The sequence below is a fragment of the Bombina bombina genome, chromosome 1, assembly GCF_027579735.1.
Source record: "Bombina bombina isolate aBomBom1 chromosome 1, aBomBom1.pri, whole genome shotgun sequence".
NCBI classification, from domain to species: Eukaryota; Metazoa; Chordata; class Amphibia; order Anura; family Bombinatoridae; genus Bombina; species Bombina bombina.
Genome location: NC_069499.1, coordinates 852,170,052 through 852,190,786, shown reverse-complemented (window position 1 = coordinate 852,190,786; position 20,735 = coordinate 852,170,052). Strand labels below are relative to the sequence as shown.

Here is a 20,735-nt window from a genome sequence, read left to right as displayed (position 1 = left end):
GACCGGCTCCATCTTGAAGACCTCCACCGCGGACCCATCTTCTTCTTCCGACGACTTCCCGACGAATGACGGTTCCTTTAAGGGACGTCATCCAAGATGGTCGTCCCTCGAATTCCGATTGGCTGATAGGATTCTATCAGCTAATCGGAATTAAGGTAAGAAAATTCTGATTGGCTGATGGAATCAGCCAATCAGAATCAAGTTCAATCCGATTGGCTGATTCAATCAGCCAATCAGATTGAGCTCGCATTCAATTGGCTGTTCCGATCAGCCAATAGAATGCGAGCTCAATCTGATTGGCTGATCGGATCAGCCAATCGGATTGAACTTGATTCTGATTGGCTGATTCCATCAGCCAATCAGAATTTTTCTACCTTAATTCCGATTGGCTGATAGAATCCTATCAGCCAATCGGAATTCGAGGGACGACCATCTTGGATGACGTCCCTTAAAGGAACCGTCATTCGTCGGGAAGTCGTCGGAAGAAGAAGATGGGTCCGCGGTGGAGGTCTTCAAGATGGAGCCGGTCGTCATTGGATGAAGATAGAAGATGCCGCTTGGAAGAAGATGGTTGCCGGTCCGGATCTACTCTTCTTCCCGGATAGGATGAAGACTTTGGAGCCTCTTCTGGACTTCTTCAGCCGTCGCTTGATAGAAGACTTCAGCCGGATGATGGATGTCTAGCCCCCGCTTGGGCTTGGATGAAGATTTCGGAGCCTGGAACGATCGGTGATACCCGGCATGGTGAAGACAAGGTAGGAAGATCTTCAGGGGCTTAGTGTTAGGTTTATTTAAGGGGGGTTTGGGTTAGATTAGGGGTATGTGGGTGGTGGGTTGTAATGTTGGGGGGGGGGTATTGTATGTTTTTTTTACAGGCAAAAGAGCTGAATTCTTTGGGGCATGCCCCGCAAAGGGCCCTTTTAAGGGCTGGTAAGGTAAAAGAGCTTTGAACTTTTGTAATTTAGAATAGGGTAGGGCATTTTTTTATTTTGGGGGTCTTTGTTATTTTATTAGGGGGCTTAGAGTAGGTGTAATTAGTTTAAAATTGTCATTTTTTTCAAATGTTTGTAAATATTTTTTTATTTTTTGTAACTTAGTTCTTTTTTATTTTTTGTACTTTAGTTAGTTTATTTAATTGTATTTATTTGTAGATATTGTATTTATTTATTGATAGTGTAGTGTTAGGTTTAATTGTAGATAATTGTAGGTAGTTTATTTAATTAATTTATTGATAGTGTAGTGTTAGGTTTAATTGTAACTTAGGTTAGGATTTATTTTACAGGTAATTTTGTAATTATTTTAACTAGGTAGCTATTAAATAGTTCTTAACTATTTAATAGCTATTGTACCTGGTTAAAATAAATACAAAGTTGCCTGTAAAATAAATATTAATCCTAAAATAGCTACAATATAATTATAATTTATATTGTAGCTATATTAGGGTTTATTTTACAGGTAAGTATTTAGATTTAAATAGGAATAATTTATTTAATAAGAGTTAATTTATTTCGCTAGATAAAAATTATATTTAACTTAGGGGGGTGTTAGTGTTAGACTTAGCTTTAGGGGTTAATACATTTATTATAGTAGCGGTGAGCTCCGATCGGCAGATTAGGGGTTAATTATTGTAGGTAGCTGGCAGCGACGTTGTGGGGGGCAGATTAGGGGTTAATAAATATAATATAGGGGTCGGCGGTGTTAGGGGCAGCAGATTAGGGGTACATAACTATAAGGTATGTTGCGGCGGTGTAGGGAGCGGCAGATTAGGGGTTAATAATAATATGTAGGTGTCAGCGATAGCGGGGGCGGCAGATTAGGGGTTAATAAGTGTAAGGTGAGGGGTGTTTAGACTCAGGGTACATGTTAGAGTGTTAGGTGCAGACGTAGGAAGTGTTTCCCCATAGAAAACAATGGGGCTGCGTTAAGAGCTGAACGCTGCTTTTTTGCAGGTGTTAGGTTTTTTTTCAGCTAAAACAGCCCCATTGTTTTCTATGGGGATATCGTGCACGAGCACGTTTTTGAAGCTGGCCACGTCCGTAAGCACCGCTGGTATCTAGAGTTGCAGTGGTGTTAAATTATGCTCTACGCTCCCTTTTTGGAGCCTAACGCACTGAAAACCCAGCCATTCTGTGAACTCTAAATAACAGCTGTATTTAAAAGGTGCGGGAGAAAAAAAGCACGCGTAGCTAACGCACCCCTTTGGCCGCCAAACTCTAAATCTAGCCGTAACATTTTACTTCATCTCTTCCACCTCCCACTGTGTAATTTCTTCTGAGGCTGTGTTTACATTGTTTGTCAATAGCCTATACCTAGGTAAAGAAACTTTCAGTATATGTAGGAATACTACAGGCTTAATCAGCTATTTCAAATGCCAATATAAAGGCTAAGGAGCTATTTGTAAACAATTTAATACACTCCTGCATGTATAATGGATAATTGGGAACAAATTAAAGGAGAGATGTGATGGAATGTATACACCTGTTGGTGTTACTGAAACTTGAACGCAATATTTCGTAGGGGTGTCCACATACTTTTGGCCATATAGTGCAACTGCATACACACACACACACACACATACTTTTCACTGACCCAAATTTCCAGTTTTGTGTCCTTTTAATAACATAAAAAATTAAGTTGCTAAATAAAATGTAAAATTATTTACGTACCTTGGTAGAATATTCTTTTGGGCAGCCCATGTTTATATCAATGGCAGCAACATCATTCTCTCTACAAGAAAAACAACAAATTCTACATAAAAAAACAAGACAGGTTTCTACAGTCCAAAAGCAGCAGGTGTTATTGCACCCACTGGTGTGAGACCATAGTATAATTAATATGTCAGCAGGTGTCTTCTGCCCGTTCATCTCAGAGCATAAAGCATGATGATCTGCATGCTGGAACATGCTAACCTTTACAGCTGTACCTCAATACACTGGATAACTGTTTGTCAGATTGCAATGGTAAACTTACACGTGCCTATTTATGTGGAATAAATCAGACTACTGGGATGGATCTGAGAATTTTCAATAAATAATCTCCATAAAGGAAATTGTATCAGAAAGACATAAATTATGCTTACCAGATAATTTCCTTTCCTTCTGTATGAGGAGAGTCCACGGCTTTATTCCTTGTGGGAAATACAGAACCTGGCCACCAGGAGGAGGCAGACACCCCAGCCAAAGGTTTAAATAACGCCCCCTCCCACCACTTCCCTCATATCCCAGTCATTCTGCCAAGGGAAAAAGGAAATTTATGCTTACCTGATAAATTTGTTTCTTTTTAGATACGATGAGTCCACGGATTTCATCCTTACTTGTGGGATATCACCTCCTGGTCAGCAGGAGGAGGCAAAGAGCACCACAGCAGAGCTGTATATATAGCTCCTCCCTTCCCTCCCACTCCAGTCATTCGACCGAAGTTAGGAAGAGAAAGGAAAAGCCAAGGTGCAGAGTTGACTGAAGTTTAACAAAAATAAAGACCTGTCTATAAAACAGGGTGGGCCGTGGACTCATCGTATCTAAAAAGAAACAAATTTATCAGGTAAGCATAAATTTCCTTTTCGTTTTAAAGATACGATGAGTCCACGGATTTCATCCTTACTTGTGGGATACAATACCAAAGCTATAGTACACGGATGAAAAGGGAGGGACAAGACATGGAACCTAAACGGAAGGCACCACTGCTTAAAGAACTTTCCTCCGAAAAACAGCCTCAGCTGAGGCAAAGGTATCAAATTTGTTAAATTTTGAAAAAGTGTGAAGAGACGACCAAGTTGCAGCTTTGCAAATCTGTTCAACAGAAGAATCATTTTTGAATGCCCATGAGGAAGCCACAGCCCTAGTGGAATGAGCCGTAATTCGTTCAGGAGGCTGCTGTCCAGCAGTCTCATATGCAAAACGAATGATACTCTTCAGCCAAAAAGAAAGAGGTAGCCGTAGCTTTCTGGCCCCTACGTCTCCCTGAAAAAAACAATAAACAAGGAAGACGATTGACGAAAATCCTTAGTCGCCTGTAAGTAGAACTTCAAGGCATGGACCACGTCCAAATTATGTAACAGACGATACTTCTTAGAAGAAGGATTAGGACACAAAGAAGGAACAACAATTTCCTGATTAATATTTTTATTTGAAACAACCTTAGGAAGGAAACCAGGTTTGCTACGTAACACCACCTTATCCGAATGAAAAATAAGATAAGGAGAATCACATTGTAATGCCGAAAGCTCAGATACTCTGCAAGCAGAAGATATAGCAACCAAAAATAAAACTTTCCAAGATAATAACTTAATATCTATGGAATGCATAGGTTCAAACGGAACCCCTTGAAGAACTTTAAGAACTAAATTCAAACTCCAATGAGGAGCAATTGGTCTAAATACAGGCCTGATTCTGGTCAGAGCCTGACAAAAAGATTGAACATCTGGAACATCTGCCAGACACTTGTGTAACAAAATAGATAATGCAGAAATCTGTCCTTTTAATGAACATTCCGACAACTCTATAACTAACACCTCACTTTGCCTCCCTCTATTACTAACACAGGCAAAGAGAATGACTGGAGTGGGAGGGAAGGGAGGAGCTACTGCTGACCAGGAGGCGATATCCCACAAGTAAGGATGAAATCCGTGGACTCATGGTATCTTTAAAAAGAAAAAGGAACAGTAGGATAAATATCAGGGTATAAAGGGCGCCAGAAGAATAAACAAAAATTTTGGTCTGCCCAACGGAGAACACGGGCGGGGGCCGTGAACTCTCCTCATACAGAATGAAAGGAAATTATCTGGTAAGCATAATTGATGTTTTCCTTCTTAATATGAGGAGAGTCCATGGCTTAATTCCATACTTGTGGGAAAAATACACCCAAACTCTAGAGGACACTGAATAACAACGGGAGGGTAAAAAGAGAGGGGGACCCTATTCTGAGGGCAGCACAGCCTGTAAAAACTTTCTCCCAAAAGCTGCTTCTGTCAAACTTGTAAAATTTTGAAAAGGTATGTGAGGACCAGGTAGCCGCCCTAAAAATCTGCTCCATAGAGGCCTCATTCTTAAAAGCCAAAGAGGAGACCACAGTTCTAGTTGAATGAGCCTTAATCCTCTGAGGAGGCTTATGTTCCGTTGTCTCATATGCTAAGCGAATAAGACTCCTCAATCAAAAATATAAGGAAGTGGAAGAGGCCTTCTGCCCTCTACGCTTCCCAGAATAGACAACAAACAAAGAATTCTGTCTAAATTCCTTTGTAGCTTGAAGATAGAACTTCAAAGCCAGAACCACATCCAAATTATGAAGTAACCGTTCCTTTGAAGAAGGATTAGGACACAAGGAAGGAACCACAATCTCCTGATTGATGTTGCGATCAGAAACGACCTTAGGGAGAAAACCTAACCCAGTACGAAGAACAGCCTTATCAGCATAAAAAACTAGGTAAGGAGGCTCACATTGCAGGGCAGCCATCTCAGAGACTCTGCGCGCCGAAGCAATAGCCAGCATAAAAATAATCTTCCAAGACAGTAATTTAATGTCAACCACATGCATAGGCTCAAACGGAGCTCTCTGCAAAACTTTAAGAACTAGATTTAAACTCCAAGGAGGAGCGGAAGATCTAAACACAGGCCTGATTCTAGCCAGAGCCTGAACAAAAGACTGATCAGGAAGCTCAGCGAGCCTCTTGTGCAATAAAACAGATAGGGTCGAAATCTGTCCCTTTAGGGAACTAGCAGAAAGGCTCTTTTCCAGACCATCCTGGAGAAAAGAAAGAATCCTGGAAACCTCGACCTTATGCCAAAGGAATCCACTGTCTTCACACCAGAACAAGTAGGTCCTCCACACCTTATAATAGATGCAACGAGTGACCGGCTTTCGAGCTTGAATGAGAGTATCAATCACTCTCTCAGAAAAACCTCTCTTGGCTAGGACTAAGCGTTCAATCTCCACACAGTCAGCCTCAGAGAATCTAGATTTTGATGAACAAAAGGACCCTGTTCCAGCAGATCCCTGCGACAGGGTAACCTCCATGGAGGGGATGCTGACATCCCCACTAGGTCCGCAAACCACATCCTTTGCAACCACGATGGAGCAATTAGTATTGCCAAAGCTTGCTCCTGTTTGATGCGGGCCACTACCTGAGGAAGAAGAGGTAACGGTGGAAAAATTTAAAATAGATTGAACCTTCAAGGCACTGCAAATGCATCTATTAGCTCTGCCTGAGGATCCTTGGACCATGACCCATATCTGGGTAGCTTGGTATTGAGCCGGGACGCAATGAGATCTATCTCCGGCGTCCCCCATCTGTTGCAAATCTCCGCAAACACCTCAGAGTGGAGAGACCATTCCCCCGGATGAAAGGATTGTCTGCTGAGAAAATCCGCTTCCCAGTAGTCCACACCCGGAATGTGAATCGCTGACAGCGAGCAGTTGTGGGCCTCCACCCATTCCAGAATCCGAGATACTTCCCTCATTGCTAGGGAGCTCCTCGTTCCCCACTGATGCTTGATGTAAGCCACCAAGGTTATGTTGTCTGATTGGAATCTGATAAATTGCGACGAACCCAGAAGAGGCCAAGCCTTTAGAGCATTGCAGATCGCTCAAAGTTCCAAAATGTTGATCGGGAGGAGAGATTCCTCTCAAGTTCACAGGCCCTGTTGTGCCTTCCTAGCACCCCAAACAGCTCCCCATCCTGAAAGACTTGCGTCCGTTGTTACAATCTCCCAGGATGGTTTCAAGAAAGATGTCCCTTGGGACAGGTGATCTGGACAGAGCCACCAAGAGACCGATTCTCTCGATCAGTTGTCCAGAGAAATCTGTTGCGACAGATCCGAGTGGTCGCCATTCCACTGACTCAGCATGCACAGCTTAAGAGGTCTGAGATGGAATCTGGCAAATGGAATGAGGTCTATGTTGGAAACCATGAGCCCAATTACCTCCATACATGGACCACAGAGGGCCTTAAGGAGGTCTGTAGGGCAAGACAATTGGAAGTTATTTTGTAATGTCTCTGGTCTGTAAGAAATATCTTCATGGATATTGAGTCTAGTATCGTACCCAGGAATTCCACCCTGGTACTGGGAACAAGAAAACTCTTTTCTAAGTTTATCTTACATCCATGAGATTGAAGGAGAAAAAGAAGAGCTTTTGAATGGTCCTCTGCCAGCCAACAGGATGGTGCCTAAACCAGGATGTCATCTAAGTATGGCGCTACTGCTATACCTTCGTAAAGACTCTTGGGGCAGTAGCTAGACCAAATGGAAGCGCTACAAACTGGAAGTGCTGGTCCAGGAAAGCGAATCTTAGTAACTTGAAGTGTTCCTTGTGGATTGGAACGTAAAGGTAAGCAACCTTCAAGTCTATCGTGGTCATGAACTGTCCTTCTTGAACTAAAGGCAGAATGGATCTTATCGTCTCCATCTTGAACAATGGGACCAGCAGGAACTTGTTTAAGCACTTTAGGTCCAGGATCGGGGTGAAGAGTTTCCTCCTTCTTTGGGACCACAAAAAGGTTTGAGTAGTACCCCAGACCTCTCTCTGCTAGAAGAACCGGTACACTTACTCCCAGGGAGGAGAGATCCCTCACGCACCCTAGAAAAGCCTCTCGTTTTTCTAGTCTTGAAGACAGGTTTGAGAAGAGGAATCTGCCCCTGGATGAGATTTGAAACCTATCCTGTATCCCTGAGCGAAGACCTCCAGGACCCCAGCCAAGCCTCCAAAAAGAGAGATAGTCTGCCCCCAACACGATCCAGAGACGGATCGGGGACCGCCCCTTCATGCTGACTTTGGTTCGGCGGGCTTCTTGTTCTGCTTAGATTTATTCCAAGACTGAGTCGGTTTCCAAGTTCCCTTGGACTATTCAGGTAAGTGTTCAATACTAAATCTAAAGTCTGGTTCCTCCGCAGCTGGAGGCTTAGAGGCAGCAGATTCCGACCCAGAAAGAGCATCCACTGAAGTATCAGAGGCGTCTTCATCAGCGGATAATCTTGAATCAGATAAATACAACAAGTTAGTAGATGACCCCTGGGAAGGATAGCAATATTTGACCTTTCACTTGCGCTTAGCAGGGCGAGGTAAAGCACTGAAGGCCGCAGACACTGACATTTGTAGCTGCTCAGTAAAGTCTGGCGGTAAGAGTGCCCCTCCAGAAGGAGGATTAGCAGTGCAATAGGAAGCGCATGTGTAATAGGAGATGACTGCAGGGAACGCACCTCACAGGACGGAGACACCTCAGAGGTGGACGGCTCAGTGGTACTAAACATCTTGGTTTTCTTACTTTATCAAGGAATGTGGAACATAATTGAGCAAGCCGATATACCGTAGACTCCTCACAATATAGACAGGTATTAGACTTAGGAAAAGAGGGTGTACCCTCCTCCATAGCTTGCGCTTGTAAGATGGACTATAGAAAAAGATAAATGGCACCTTTATACCCCAATGGCTGGGGCACTCACCACCTCCTATGACCCAGGTCCCACAGAAAAACCACTTCGTCTTCTGTACACCGCATGAAAGAGAAGACAGTGTGACCACACCCGGTCACATTATGCGCCATGCAGGGCAGCCCCTGCTACAGGAATAAGCGCGCCAAACCTAACAGGCTGCGCAGCTATCCAAAACAAAAGTAAAACCTGAATGTTCCAACATCTGCCTGAGCCTCATCTTACAAATGTCGCAGCATAAAACATAATAAAGTAAATTATGCGATAAATCCCCCTGCTCAATAATCCCCTTGATTCCATACAGATAAAAGGAGTCACCCTATCTTCTTGCGTTAAATGTGTATAAAAAAATTAAACGTGGAACAGATACAAAGCCTCTCAAGTTTGACAGTCTTGTAGCATCGCTCCTGAAATGGACTTGAGTGATAAAAGCAGGCAGTGAAACTCGTCAACACTGATTGCTTAGGAGCTGTTAATACGAGTCTCGATGGGTTCGCAGAAAGACTCTCCCTGCATCTCCAGACCCTAACATTCGCCAATGCTCTCACTGAGAGGCTGACAAGACTACTTAAAACTCCAGTCCCATTCCGAAGAGTACTACCCTCCATAAGGAACTACTCCGTATCTTCTGACACTTCTCTGCCAACCTCCTGTCATGAAAGGCAAAGAATGACTGGGGTGTCTTTGCCTCCTCCTGGTGGCCAGGTTCTGTATTTCCCACAAGTAAGGATTGAAACCATGGACTCTCCTCATATTAAGAAGGAAAATAATATTAGAAAGATAACTCCAGGCAATTTAAAGCCAGAAAAAAGATTAAATACTGTACATGGGATAACTTGTATCTAATATAATGAGAGAGAATATTATTTATTTTAAGTTTGGTTGTCAAGACTACTAATTTGTTTCTTGAGGATTCTAAATCGTGTTTTGATGCTGTTGTTTTAACCCTGATGCTTGCAGTTCTCTTCAGAGCCATTTTCTTACTCTTTACAGGCACAGGATGGTAAAGCTCTGCATTTTCATACTGGGCACTGCCATCTTGCAGTTTACATATTCTTGCACCCTGTGAAAGTAGCCAACATTAGTGATGTTGCATTCAACTGTATTGTGCACTTCTGGTTAGCAGAGACAAAGATTACATTTGTTTTGCAGTTTTGGTACAGTTTAAAAGTAAAAAAGATAAAGAAAAAGGTCAAGGGCGCCACATGGCCTAGTACAGTCACAAAAAACAGTATAGATGTAATAAAACGATAACACTCACAAGTGTTGAGCACCCACAGGTGCTGTATAAGCAGTCTGTGAACTCTCAGTCTCCCAACTAACTAGCACTCTGCATCAATGTAGGAACAGGAGACTTCCACTCTCACAGTGGCAGGCAGAGGCAGGAACTTATAGGTGCAGACAATATTTATAAAATAAGGTAGAACAAGTAATTGCGTTTGTAATGCGTCCGTCGCCAGTTGCGCACGCATCATCAAAGGAAAGGAATCCCTGCCATTTTCAGAATCCACCGGGATGCAGTGAAGGCAAACGGAGCATTAAAAAAAAAAAAAAAAAAAAAGGCCCACAGTAAGTGTTAAAAAAAACAACTAACCGCCCGCATTAAGTATTAAGAAAAAAACAACCATCTAATAAAATTATTAACCCCTAAATCCGCCAACCCCAACATCGCAAACTACCTAATGCATATATTAACCCCTAAACCACCATTAACCCACATTGCTAATTAACCTAATAAATCTATTAACCCCTAAACCGCCATTAATCCACATCGCAATTAACAAAATAAATCTATTAATCCCTAACCTGCCAAACCCCACAACGCAAGTAACTAATCAGTAAGCCTAACATTACTTTAAAAATAAAGAAAAACAGAATTTATGTTTACCTGATAAATTGCTTTCTCCAACGGTGTGTCCGGTCCACGGCGTCATCCTTACTTGTGGGATATTCTCTTCCCCAACAGGAAATGGCAAAGAGCCCAGCAAAGCTGGTCACATGATCCCTCCTAGGCTCCGCCTTCCCCAGTCATTCGACCGACGTAAAGGAGGAATATTTGCATAGGAGAAATCATATGGTACCGTGGTGACTGTAGTTAAAGAAAATAAATTATCAGACCTGATTAAAAAACCAGGGCGGGCCGTGGACCGGACACACCGTTGGAGAAAGCAATTTATCAGGTAAACATAAATTCTGTTTTCTCCAACATAGGTGTGTCCGGTCCACGGCGTCATCCTTACTTGTGGGAACCAATACCAAAGCTTTAGGACACGGATGAAGGGAGGGAGCAAATCAGGTCACCTAAATGGAAGGCACCACGGCTTGCAAAACCTTTCTCCCAAAAATAGCCTCAGAAGAAGCAAAAGTATCAAACTTGTAAAATTTGGTAAAAGTGTGCAGTGAAGACCAAGTCGCTGCCCTACATATCTGATCAACAGAAGCCTCGTTCTTGAAGGCCCATGTGGAAGCCACAGCCCTAGTGGAATGAGCTGTGATTCTTTCAGGAGGCTGCCGTCCGGCAGTCTCATAAGCCAATCTGATGATGCTTTTAATCCAAAAAGAGAGAGAGGTAGAAGTTGCTTTTTGACCTCTCCTTTTACCAGAATAAACAACAAACAAGGAAGATGTTTGTCTAAAATCCTTTGTAGCATCTAAATAGAATTTTAGAGCGCGAACAACATCCAAATTGTGCAACAAACGTTCCTTCTTTGAAACTGGATTCGGACACAAAGAAGGCACGACTATCTCCTGGTTAATGTTTTTGTTAGAAACAACTTTCGGAAGAAAACCAGGTTTAGTACGTAAAACCACCTTATCTGCATGGAACACCAGATAAGGAGGAGAACACTGCAGAGCAGATAATTCTGAAACTCTTCTAGCAGAAGAAATTGCAACCAAAAACAAAACTTTCCAAGATAATAAACTTAATATCAACGGAATGTAAGGGTTCAAACGGAACCCCCTGAAGAACTGAAAGAACTAAATTGAGACTCCAAGGAGGAGTCAAAGGTTTGTAAACAGGCTTGATTCTAACCAGAGCCTGAACAAAGGCTTGAACATCTGGCACAGCTGCCAGCTTTTTGTGAAGTAACACAGACAAGGCAGAAATCTGTCCCTTCAAGGAACTTGCAGATAATCCTTTCTCCAATCCTTCTTGAAGAAAGGATAGAATCTTAGGAATTTTTACCTTGTCCCAAGGGAATCCTTTAGATTCACACCAACAGATATATTTTTTCCATATTTTGTGGTAAATTTTTCTAGTTACAGGCTTTCTGGCCTGAACAAGAGTATCAATAACAGAATCTGAGAACCCTCGCTTTGATAAGATCAAGCGTTCAATCTCCAAGCAGTCAGTTGGAGTGAAACCAGATTCGGATGTTCGAACGGACCCTGAACAAGAAGGTCTCGTCTCAAAGGTAGCTTCCATGGTGGAGCCGATGACATATTCACCAGGTCTGCATACCAAGTCCTGCGTGGCCACGCAGGAGCTATCAAGATCACCGATGCCCTCTCCTGATTGATCCTGGCTACCAGCCTGGGGATGAGAGGAAACGGCGGGAATACATAAGCTAGTTTGAAGGTCCAAGGTGCTACTAGTGCATCTACTAGAGTCGCCTTGGGATCCCTGGATCTGGACCCGTAGCAAGGAACCTTGAAGTTCTGACGAGAGGCCATCAGATCCATGTCTGGAATGCCCCACAGTTGAGTAATGTGGGCAAAGATTTCCGGATGGAGTTCCCACTCCCCCGGATGTAATGTCTGACGACTCAGAAAATCCGCTTCCCAATTTTCCACTCCTGGGATGTGGATTGCAGACAAGTGGCAGGAGTGAGTCTCCGCCCATTGAATGATTTTGGTCATTTCTTCCATCGCCAGGGAACTCCTTGTTCCCCCCTGATGGTTGATGTACGCAACAGTCGTCATGTTGTCTGATTGAAACCGTATGAACTTGGCCTTTGCTAGCTGAGGCCAAGCCTTGAGAGCATTGAGTATCGCTCTCAGTTCCAGAATATTTATCGGTAGAAGAGATTCTTCCCGAGACCAAAGACCCTGAGCTTTCAGGGGTCCCTAGACCGCGCCCCAGCCCATCAGACTGGCGTCGGTCGTGACAATGACCCACTCTGGTCTGCGGAAGCTCATCCCCTGTGACAGGTTGTCCAGGGACAGCCACCAACGGAGTGAATCTCTGGTCCTCTGATTTACTTGTATCGTCGGAGACAAGTCTGTATAGTCCCCATTCCACTGACTGAGCATGCACAGTTGTAATGGTCTTAGATGAATGCGCGCAAAAGGAACTATGTCCATTGCCGCTACCATCAAACCTATTACTTCCATGCACTGCGCTATGGAAGGAAGAGGAACGGAATGAAGTATTTGACAAGAGTTTAGAAGTTTTGTTTTTCTGGCCTCTGTCAGAAAAATCCTCATTTCTAAGGAGTCTATTATTGTTCCCAAGAAGGGAACCCTCGTTGACGGAGATAGAGAACTCTTTTCTACGTTCACTTTCCATCCGTGAGATCTGAGAAAGGCCAGGACAATGTCCGTGTGAGCCTTTGCTAGAGGAAGGGACGACGCTTGAATCAGAATGTCGTCCAAGTAAGGTACTACTGCAATGCCCCTTGGTCTTAGCACCGCTAGAAGGGACCCTAGTACCTTTGTGAAAATCCTTGGAGCAGTGGCTAATCCGAACGGAAGTGCCACGAACTGGTAATGCTTGTCCAGGAATGCGAACCTTAGGAACCGATGATGTTCCCTGTGGATAGGAATATGTAGATACGCATCCTTTAAATCCACCGTGGTCATGAATTGACCTTCCTGGATGGAAGGAAGAATTGTTCGAATGGTTTCCATTTTGAAAGATGGAACCTTGAGAAACTTGTTTAGGATCTTGAGATCTAAGATTGGTCTGAACGTTCCCTCTTTTTTGGGAACTACGAACAGATTGGAGTAGAACCCCATCCCTTGTTCTCCTAATGGAACAGGATGAATCACTCCCATTTTTAACAGGTCTTCTACACAATGTAAGAATGCCTGTTTTTTATGTGGTCTGAAGACAATTGAGACCTGTGGAACCTCCCCCTTGGGGGAAGCCCTTTGAATTCCAGAAGATAACCTTGGGAGACTATTTCTAGCGCCCAAGGATCCAGAACATCTCTTGCCCAAGCCTGAGCGAAGAGAGAGAGTCTGCCCCCCACCAGATCCGGTCCCGGATCGGGGGCCAACATCTCATGCTGTCTTGGTAGCAGTGGCAGGTTTCTTGGCCTGCTTTCCCTTGTTCCAGCCTTGCATTGGTCTCCAGGCTGGCTTGGCTTGAGAAGTATTACCCTCTTGCTTAGAGGACGTAGCACTTGGGGCTGGTCCGTTTCTACGAAAGGGACGAAAATTAGGTTTATTTTTGGCCTTGAAAGACCTATCCTGAGGAAGGGCGTGGCCCTTGCCCCCAGTGATATCAGAGATAATCTCTTTCAAGTCAGGGCCAAACAGCGTTTTCCCCTTGAAAGGAATGTTAAGCAATTTGTTCTTGGAAGACGCATCCGCTGACCAAGATTTTAACCAAAGCGCTCTGCGCGCCACAATAGCAGACCCAGAATTTTTCGCCGCTAACCTAGCCAATTGCAAAGTGGCGTCTAGGGTGAAAGAATTAGCCAATTTGAGAGCACGGATTCTGTCCATAATCTCCTCATAAGAAGGAGAATTACTAGTGATCGCCTTTTCTAGCTCATCGAACCAGAAACACGCGGCTGTAGTGACAGGGACAATGCATGAAATTGGTTGTAGAAGGTAACCTTGCTGAACAAACATCTTTTTAAGCAAACCTTCTAATTTTTTATCCATAGGATCTTTGAAAGCACAACTATCTTCTATGGGTATAGTGGTGCGTTTGTTTAGAGTAGAAACCGCCCCCTCGACCTTGGGGACTGTCTGCCATAAGTCCTTTCTGGGGTCGACCATAGGAAACAATTTTTTAAATATGGGGGGAGGGACGAAAGGTATACCGGGCCTTTCCCATTCTTTATTTACAATGTCCGCCACCCGCTTGGGTATAGGAAAAGCTTCGGGGGGCCCCGGGACCTCTAGGAACTTGTCCATTTTACATAGTTTCTCTGGGATGACCAAATTCTCACAATCATCCAGAGTGGATAACACCTCCTTAAGCAGAGCGCGGAGATGTTCCAACTTAAATTTAAATGTAATCACATCAGGTTCAGCTTGTTGAGAAATTTTCCCTGAATCTGAAATTTCTCCCTCAGACAAAACCTCCCTGGCCCCCTCAGACTGGTGTAGGGGCCCTTCAGAAACAATATCATCAGCGTCCTCATGCTCTTCAGTATTTTCTAAAACAGAGCAGTCGCGCTTTCGCTGATAAGTGGGCATTTTGGCTAAAATGTTTTTGATAGAATTATCCATTACAGCCGTTAATTGTTGCATAGTAAGGAGTATTGGCGCGCTAGATGTACTAGGGGCCTCTTGTGTGGGCAAGACTGGTGTAGACGAAGGAGGGGATGATGCAGTACCATGCTTACTCCCCTCACTTGAGGAATCATCTTGGGCATCATTTTCTCTAAATTTTGTGTCACATAAATCACATCTATTTAAATGAGAAGGGACCTTGGCTTCCCCACATTCAGAACACAGTCTATCTGGCAGTTCAGACATGTTAAACAGGCATAAACTTGATAACAAAGTACAAAAAACGTTTTAAAATAAAACCGTTACTGTCACTTTAAATTTTAAACTGAACACACTTTATTACTGCAATTGCGAAAAAGTATGAAGGAATTGTTCAAAATTCACCAAAATTTCACCACAGTGTCTTAAAGCCTTAAAAGTATTGCACACCAAATTTGGAAGCTTTAACCCTTAAAATAACGGAACCGGAGCCGTTTTTATATTTAACCCCTTTACAGTCCCTGGTATCTGCTTTGCTGAGACCCAACCAAGCCCAAAGGGGAATACGATACCAAATGACGCCTTCAGAAAGTCTTTTCTATGTATCAGAGCTCCTCACACATGCATCTGCATGTCATGCTTCTCAAAAACAAGTGCGCAATACAGGCGCGAAAATGAGACTCTGCCTATGATTAGGGAAAGCCCCTAGAGAATAAGGTGTCCAATACAGTGCCTGCCGGTTATTTTACAAAATTCCCAAGATTAAAATAATTCCTCAAGGCTATGGAGTATAAAATATGTTTATATATAAATCGATTTAGCCCAGAAAATGTCTACAGTCTTAAAAAGCCCTTGTGAAGCCCTTATTTACTGTCTGTAATAAAATGGCTTACCGGATCCCATAGGGAAAATGACAGCTTCCAGCATTACATCGTCTTGTTAGAATGTGTCATACCTCAAGCAGCAAAAGTCTGCTCACTGTTCCCCCAACTGAAGTTAATTCCTCTCAACAGTCCTGTGTGGAACAGCCATCGATTTTAGTAACGGTTGCTAAAATCATTTTCCTCTTACAAACAGAAATCTTCATCTCTTTTCTGTTTCAGAGTAAATAGAACATACCAGCACTATTTTAAAATAACAAACTCTTGATTGAATAATAAAAACTACAGTTAAACACTAAAAAACTCTAAGCCATCTCCGTGGAGATGTTGCCTGTACAACGGCAAAGAGAATGACTGGGGAAGGCGGAGCCTAGGAGGGATCATGTGACCAGCTTTGCTGGGCTCTTTGCCATTTCCTGTTGGGGAAGAGAATATCCCACAAGTAAGGATGACGCCGTGGACCGGACACACCTATGTTGGAGAAACTAAGTTTAACTAATCTAAAATTACAGAAAATAAAAGTCTAACATTACAGAAAATAAAAAAGTCTCACATTACACAAAATAATAAACCACATTATCCAAAATAAAAAAACTAAACCTAATCCCTATGAAAATTAAAAAAGACCCCTCCCAAATAAAAACACCCCCTAATCTAAGAATAAACTACCAATTGCCCTTAAAAGGGCTTTATGTAGGGCATTGCCCTAAAGAAATCTGCTCTTTCACATTAAAAATTAACCAAGTCCCCCCCCCAACAGTAAAACTCCCCACCCACCAAACCGCCCAAACTAAAAAAAAACTGACACTAAAAAAACCTAAACTACCCATTGCCCCTAAAGGGGCATTTGTATGGACATTACCCTTAAAAGGGCACTCAGCTCTTTTACTGCCCTTAAAAGGGCATTCAGCTCTTTTTATTTGCCCAAATCCCTAATCTTAAAAAAAAAAAACCTAACACTAAGTCCCAAATAGGTACTCACTGTTCCTGAAGTCCGGCGGAGGACTTTTTCCAAGCGGGTCCATAGTATTCTATCTTCATCCACAGCGAATGCAGCGCAGTGTGGTCTTCCCAGATGTGGTGATCATCGGCGGCGTGGAGGCTCCTCTTCATGTGATTGTCCGCCGCACACTGAAGATTGAAAGCAAGGTACCCCATATTTATTGGGGTACCTTGCATTTCTATTGACTGATATCTTAAAATCAGCCAATAGGATGAGAGCTAATTAAATCTTATTGGCTTATATTTCAGTAGCGTTAATCCTATTGGCTGATTTGAAAATTTCAGCCAATAGGAATGCAAGGTACCCCAAATTGATTGCGGTACCTTGCATTCAATCTTCAGTCTATAACGGACATTGGAAGTGGAGCCTCCATGCCGCCGAGGAATGCAGACTCCAAGGACCGCCACCGTTGAAGACCGCCGCTAAGGATCCAGGCATCGGGAACACAGCTCTGCGCCGCCTTCACTCGGGATGAAGATAGAAGATGATAGATCCGTCTGGAAGAAGAAGTTCTCCGCCGGACTTCAGGAAGAGTGAGTATCTATTTGGGGCTTAGGTTTAGGCTTATTTATTTTAGTTTTTGGGGTGTATGTTTTTTTTTTAGATTAGGGTTTTTTGGGGCTTGAAAAAGAGCCGATTGCCCTTTTAAGGGCAGTAAAAGAGCTAAATGCCATTTTAAGGGCAATGCCCATACAAATTCCCCTTTAGGGGCAATGGGTAGTTAAGTTTTTTTTAGTGTTAGTTTTTTATTTTGGGGGGTTTGATGGGTGGAGGGTTTTTACTGTTAGGGGGGATTTAGTATTTTTTAGAGGTAAAAGCTGTTTAACTTAGGGCAATGCCCTACAAAAGGCAATTTTAAGGGCTATTGGTAGTTTAGTATTAGATTAGGGGGTGTTTTTATTTTGGGTGGATTTTTATAGGGGTATTAGTTTAGGTTTAATTTGTTTATTTTGGATACCTTTGTTTATTTTTTTCTGTAATTTTAGGTTTTTGTAACTTTAGTTTGGGGGGTTGAAGTTTTTAAACATAGTATCGCCTAGAATGATATAAAAGCAATAATTATCAAAACATGGGCGTATATGTGTTTAATTTGTGTAGGAAATGGCCAATAACACTGCTGAGAAATGCGTAGCTGATTTTAAATAAACTATTGATTTTATAATCATAGAGCATTGCTTGCTCTACATTATTCTATAAATATTGTCTGCACCTTTAAGTTCCTGCCTCTGCCTGCCACTATAAGAGTGGACGTCTCCTGTCCCTGCAGTAACGTGGAGGCAGTTAGCTGGGAGACTGAGAGGTTCCAGTCTGCTAATATGCACTTGGGGGTGCTCAACAGTTGTGAGTGTTATACATTTACTACATTTATACATTTTTTGTGACTGTACTAGGCCATTTGGCGCCCTTGTGCTATTTCCATGTTATGAATTCATGTTATACTTACATAAGTTTTGCCACAGCAAGTGCTCTCTCTGCATCAGCTGTCCCCTGTAGAAAAGACACAAGTTCATAATTGCTAGGATCTTTCTGAACATATTGCTAAAGTCTAGACATTGGCTTCTCACTATAAACCATAAACAGCTAGACATTGGTCTACATAGATACTATGCATGTTAAAATCTTTAAAACGCCTCTTGCTTTTGTGTAAATATTGTGTTCCCAAATCTACAAAGCTCTCTGCTCAGATGAATGAAATAAATTCAAATGATAATCCAGCCCTGTGAGATCACTCACTTCTAGAAAGGCAAATATCGCTCTCTCTGTAAAGGAACGTTCCAAACATTTCTGGATGTGAAGGAGAAACAAGCACAGTACAGTACATCACTGCATGACACATGACTTCAAATTTTGGAATATAAAAGTCCAATTTAAACTTGCATGGTTTAGATGGAGCATGTAATTTATTTTTTATTTTATCTTTTATTGAGGCATTCAGAAATTACAACATGGAAAACATGTTTACTCACATTTACAGTAAGTTTAAACAATATACAATGTCTCTTAAGAGAGCAGTATAGTTAACTGCATGCTTAACAAAGGATATAAAGTTTAGCTTAAAGGGTTGCTAAGAGACTCATCTAGATTGCAATTTCCCACGGGAATAGGACCCTCAATTCCCCGTTTTTGTCTGTAAAATTTTGTCGTATTGTTTCTCCATTGTACTGTTATCCTTGTACCCATGGGCAGCGCTGCGAAATCTGTTGGCGCTTTATAAATAAAGAATAATAATAATACATGACAAACTACGCACTTAAACATACAAACAAATGTAGATTTGCAACATCAAAAAGATCTAGATTGATCTAAATTGCTTAATATCGGTATATGTCAGTATATAGAATAGTAAAAATTTCAAATATTAATAATAAACATATTTATCTGTTATAATGGTAGGGATCTTATGTATGAAGCCTCATTTTTAAGTAATAAACTAATAGGTAAATAAATAAGTTCCCCCCAACATTAAAGGGGTCACTTTTGGGCCCCTATAGTCATATATAACTTAAAGGGGGGATTCAAGTAAATTGTAGAACATTTTGAGTAATATATATATATGCAAGAACACAATGGTCACTTATGGATCTTGGTAAAGGTATAATAGAATATTTGAAATTTGAGTGTTATGTAAATATAATTTTGTTGTAGAGTTCCTCAGATCTAGATTTCAATTGTACACCCTGCTTAATAGAAGACTAAAAGTCTGACCAATAAAAGGCTATATTAGGTCCACTATTGGTTAAGATATAGGGAGGAACAAAGTAAAAAGGAAAAACAATAATTATAGGGAGTTGATAGCTGGTAGATATCAGGGCAGGTATTGTGAGAAAAAAAATTGATAATTTGTTTTCCAATATTGAATGCAAATACTTTTTGCCATTTGGGTATGGGCCCTATACTTATCGGCAGCAGTGACGTGCAGTGAGGTCAGAGGCTGGTGAGGCACTAGATATGATACGCCAGAGAAACACATATACAGCGGGCCGCAAGAACCCCCGACAGGGCAGATTTTAATTATAGCTGAACCAGTGCACAGGTGAAATAATCAGCTGATGGGTGAGAGCAAGTTAGTATAACCACTGTGCTACTGATTAGCTGATTACTTCACCTGTGCACGATTCAGCTATAATGAAAACCTGTCCTGTTGGGGGTACTTGAGGACCGTGGTTGAGAAACACTGCACTAAAGCACCAGCTCACCTGAAATGGGTTAATTACCTGGAGAATAAAGCAAGCACACATACTCTGCTCACTGACACACATACTACACTGCCCTTGCCTAACTTTTAGCCTAACAAGGGATTGCTATATAAAGTTTAAAAGGTGTCTAAAAACCAATACCAGCATGTAGTAAAAGTAATGCATATATCTCAAATTCAGCTCCAATACCAGCAGATAAAACCATGTGGTAAAGCAATAGATATGATGGGGTTGATTGACACCCCCTGCAGCGTTGCACCAGCAGTTCACAAGAACTGCTGGTGCAATGATAAATGCCGACAGCGTACGCTGTCCGCATTTATTGATGTGCTGCGGACATAGTTCGCTATAGCGGATCATGTCCGTCCGCACAATGATAAATGGAACTTATTTCTGTGGTAAAAACTAAAAATTAATTGCTAAGTGATGTCTCTGAAAAAAAAATTGTATGTTCTATCCAAATCATGAAAGAAAATCTTGGGGTTTCCTATCCATTTAACAAAGTGGCTCAGGCTATGGGTACTGTGTGCCTACTGCCTATATGAGCTATAAAATTTATAGCTCATATAGGCAGTAGGCACACTATTTTTATCTTGACAATATTGATAATACTTATTTTATTGGCCAAATTAGCGCTAAACAATAATCATCCTGTCTGAATAACTATCAAGCTTTTGTAAATTAGTGTATACAGAATTTGACTATACAGTTCATTGTGCACTGTACGGTAGAGCAAGAGTTAATAATAAGAGTTAATAAGTCATGGTATTTTTAACACAAATCCCTGGATTTCCCATTAAGTACTGTACAATTGTTTACATACCATACAGGTGGTTTATTG

At 42.0% G+C, this 20,735-nt stretch overlaps 1 protein-coding gene across 2 annotated transcripts in view; it reads right to left on the bottom strand.

Annotated features, from left to right (window-relative positions):
* DUS2 (dihydrouridine synthase 2) overlaps nucleotides 1-20,735 on the bottom strand; it is a 438,383-nt gene that overhangs the window by 232,767 nt on the left and 184,881 nt on the right. For both annotated transcript variants that reach the window (XM_053699495.1, XM_053699494.1), the window contains exons 5-6: nucleotides 18,142-18,185; nucleotides 2,667-2,727 (exon numbers count right to left, since the gene is read on the bottom strand). In XM_053699495.1, coding sequence (XP_053555470.1) covers nucleotides 2,667-2,727; nucleotides 18,142-18,185 — 105 coding nt within the window. The remainder of the gene's footprint in view (nucleotides 1-2,666; nucleotides 2,728-18,141; nucleotides 18,186-20,735) is intronic.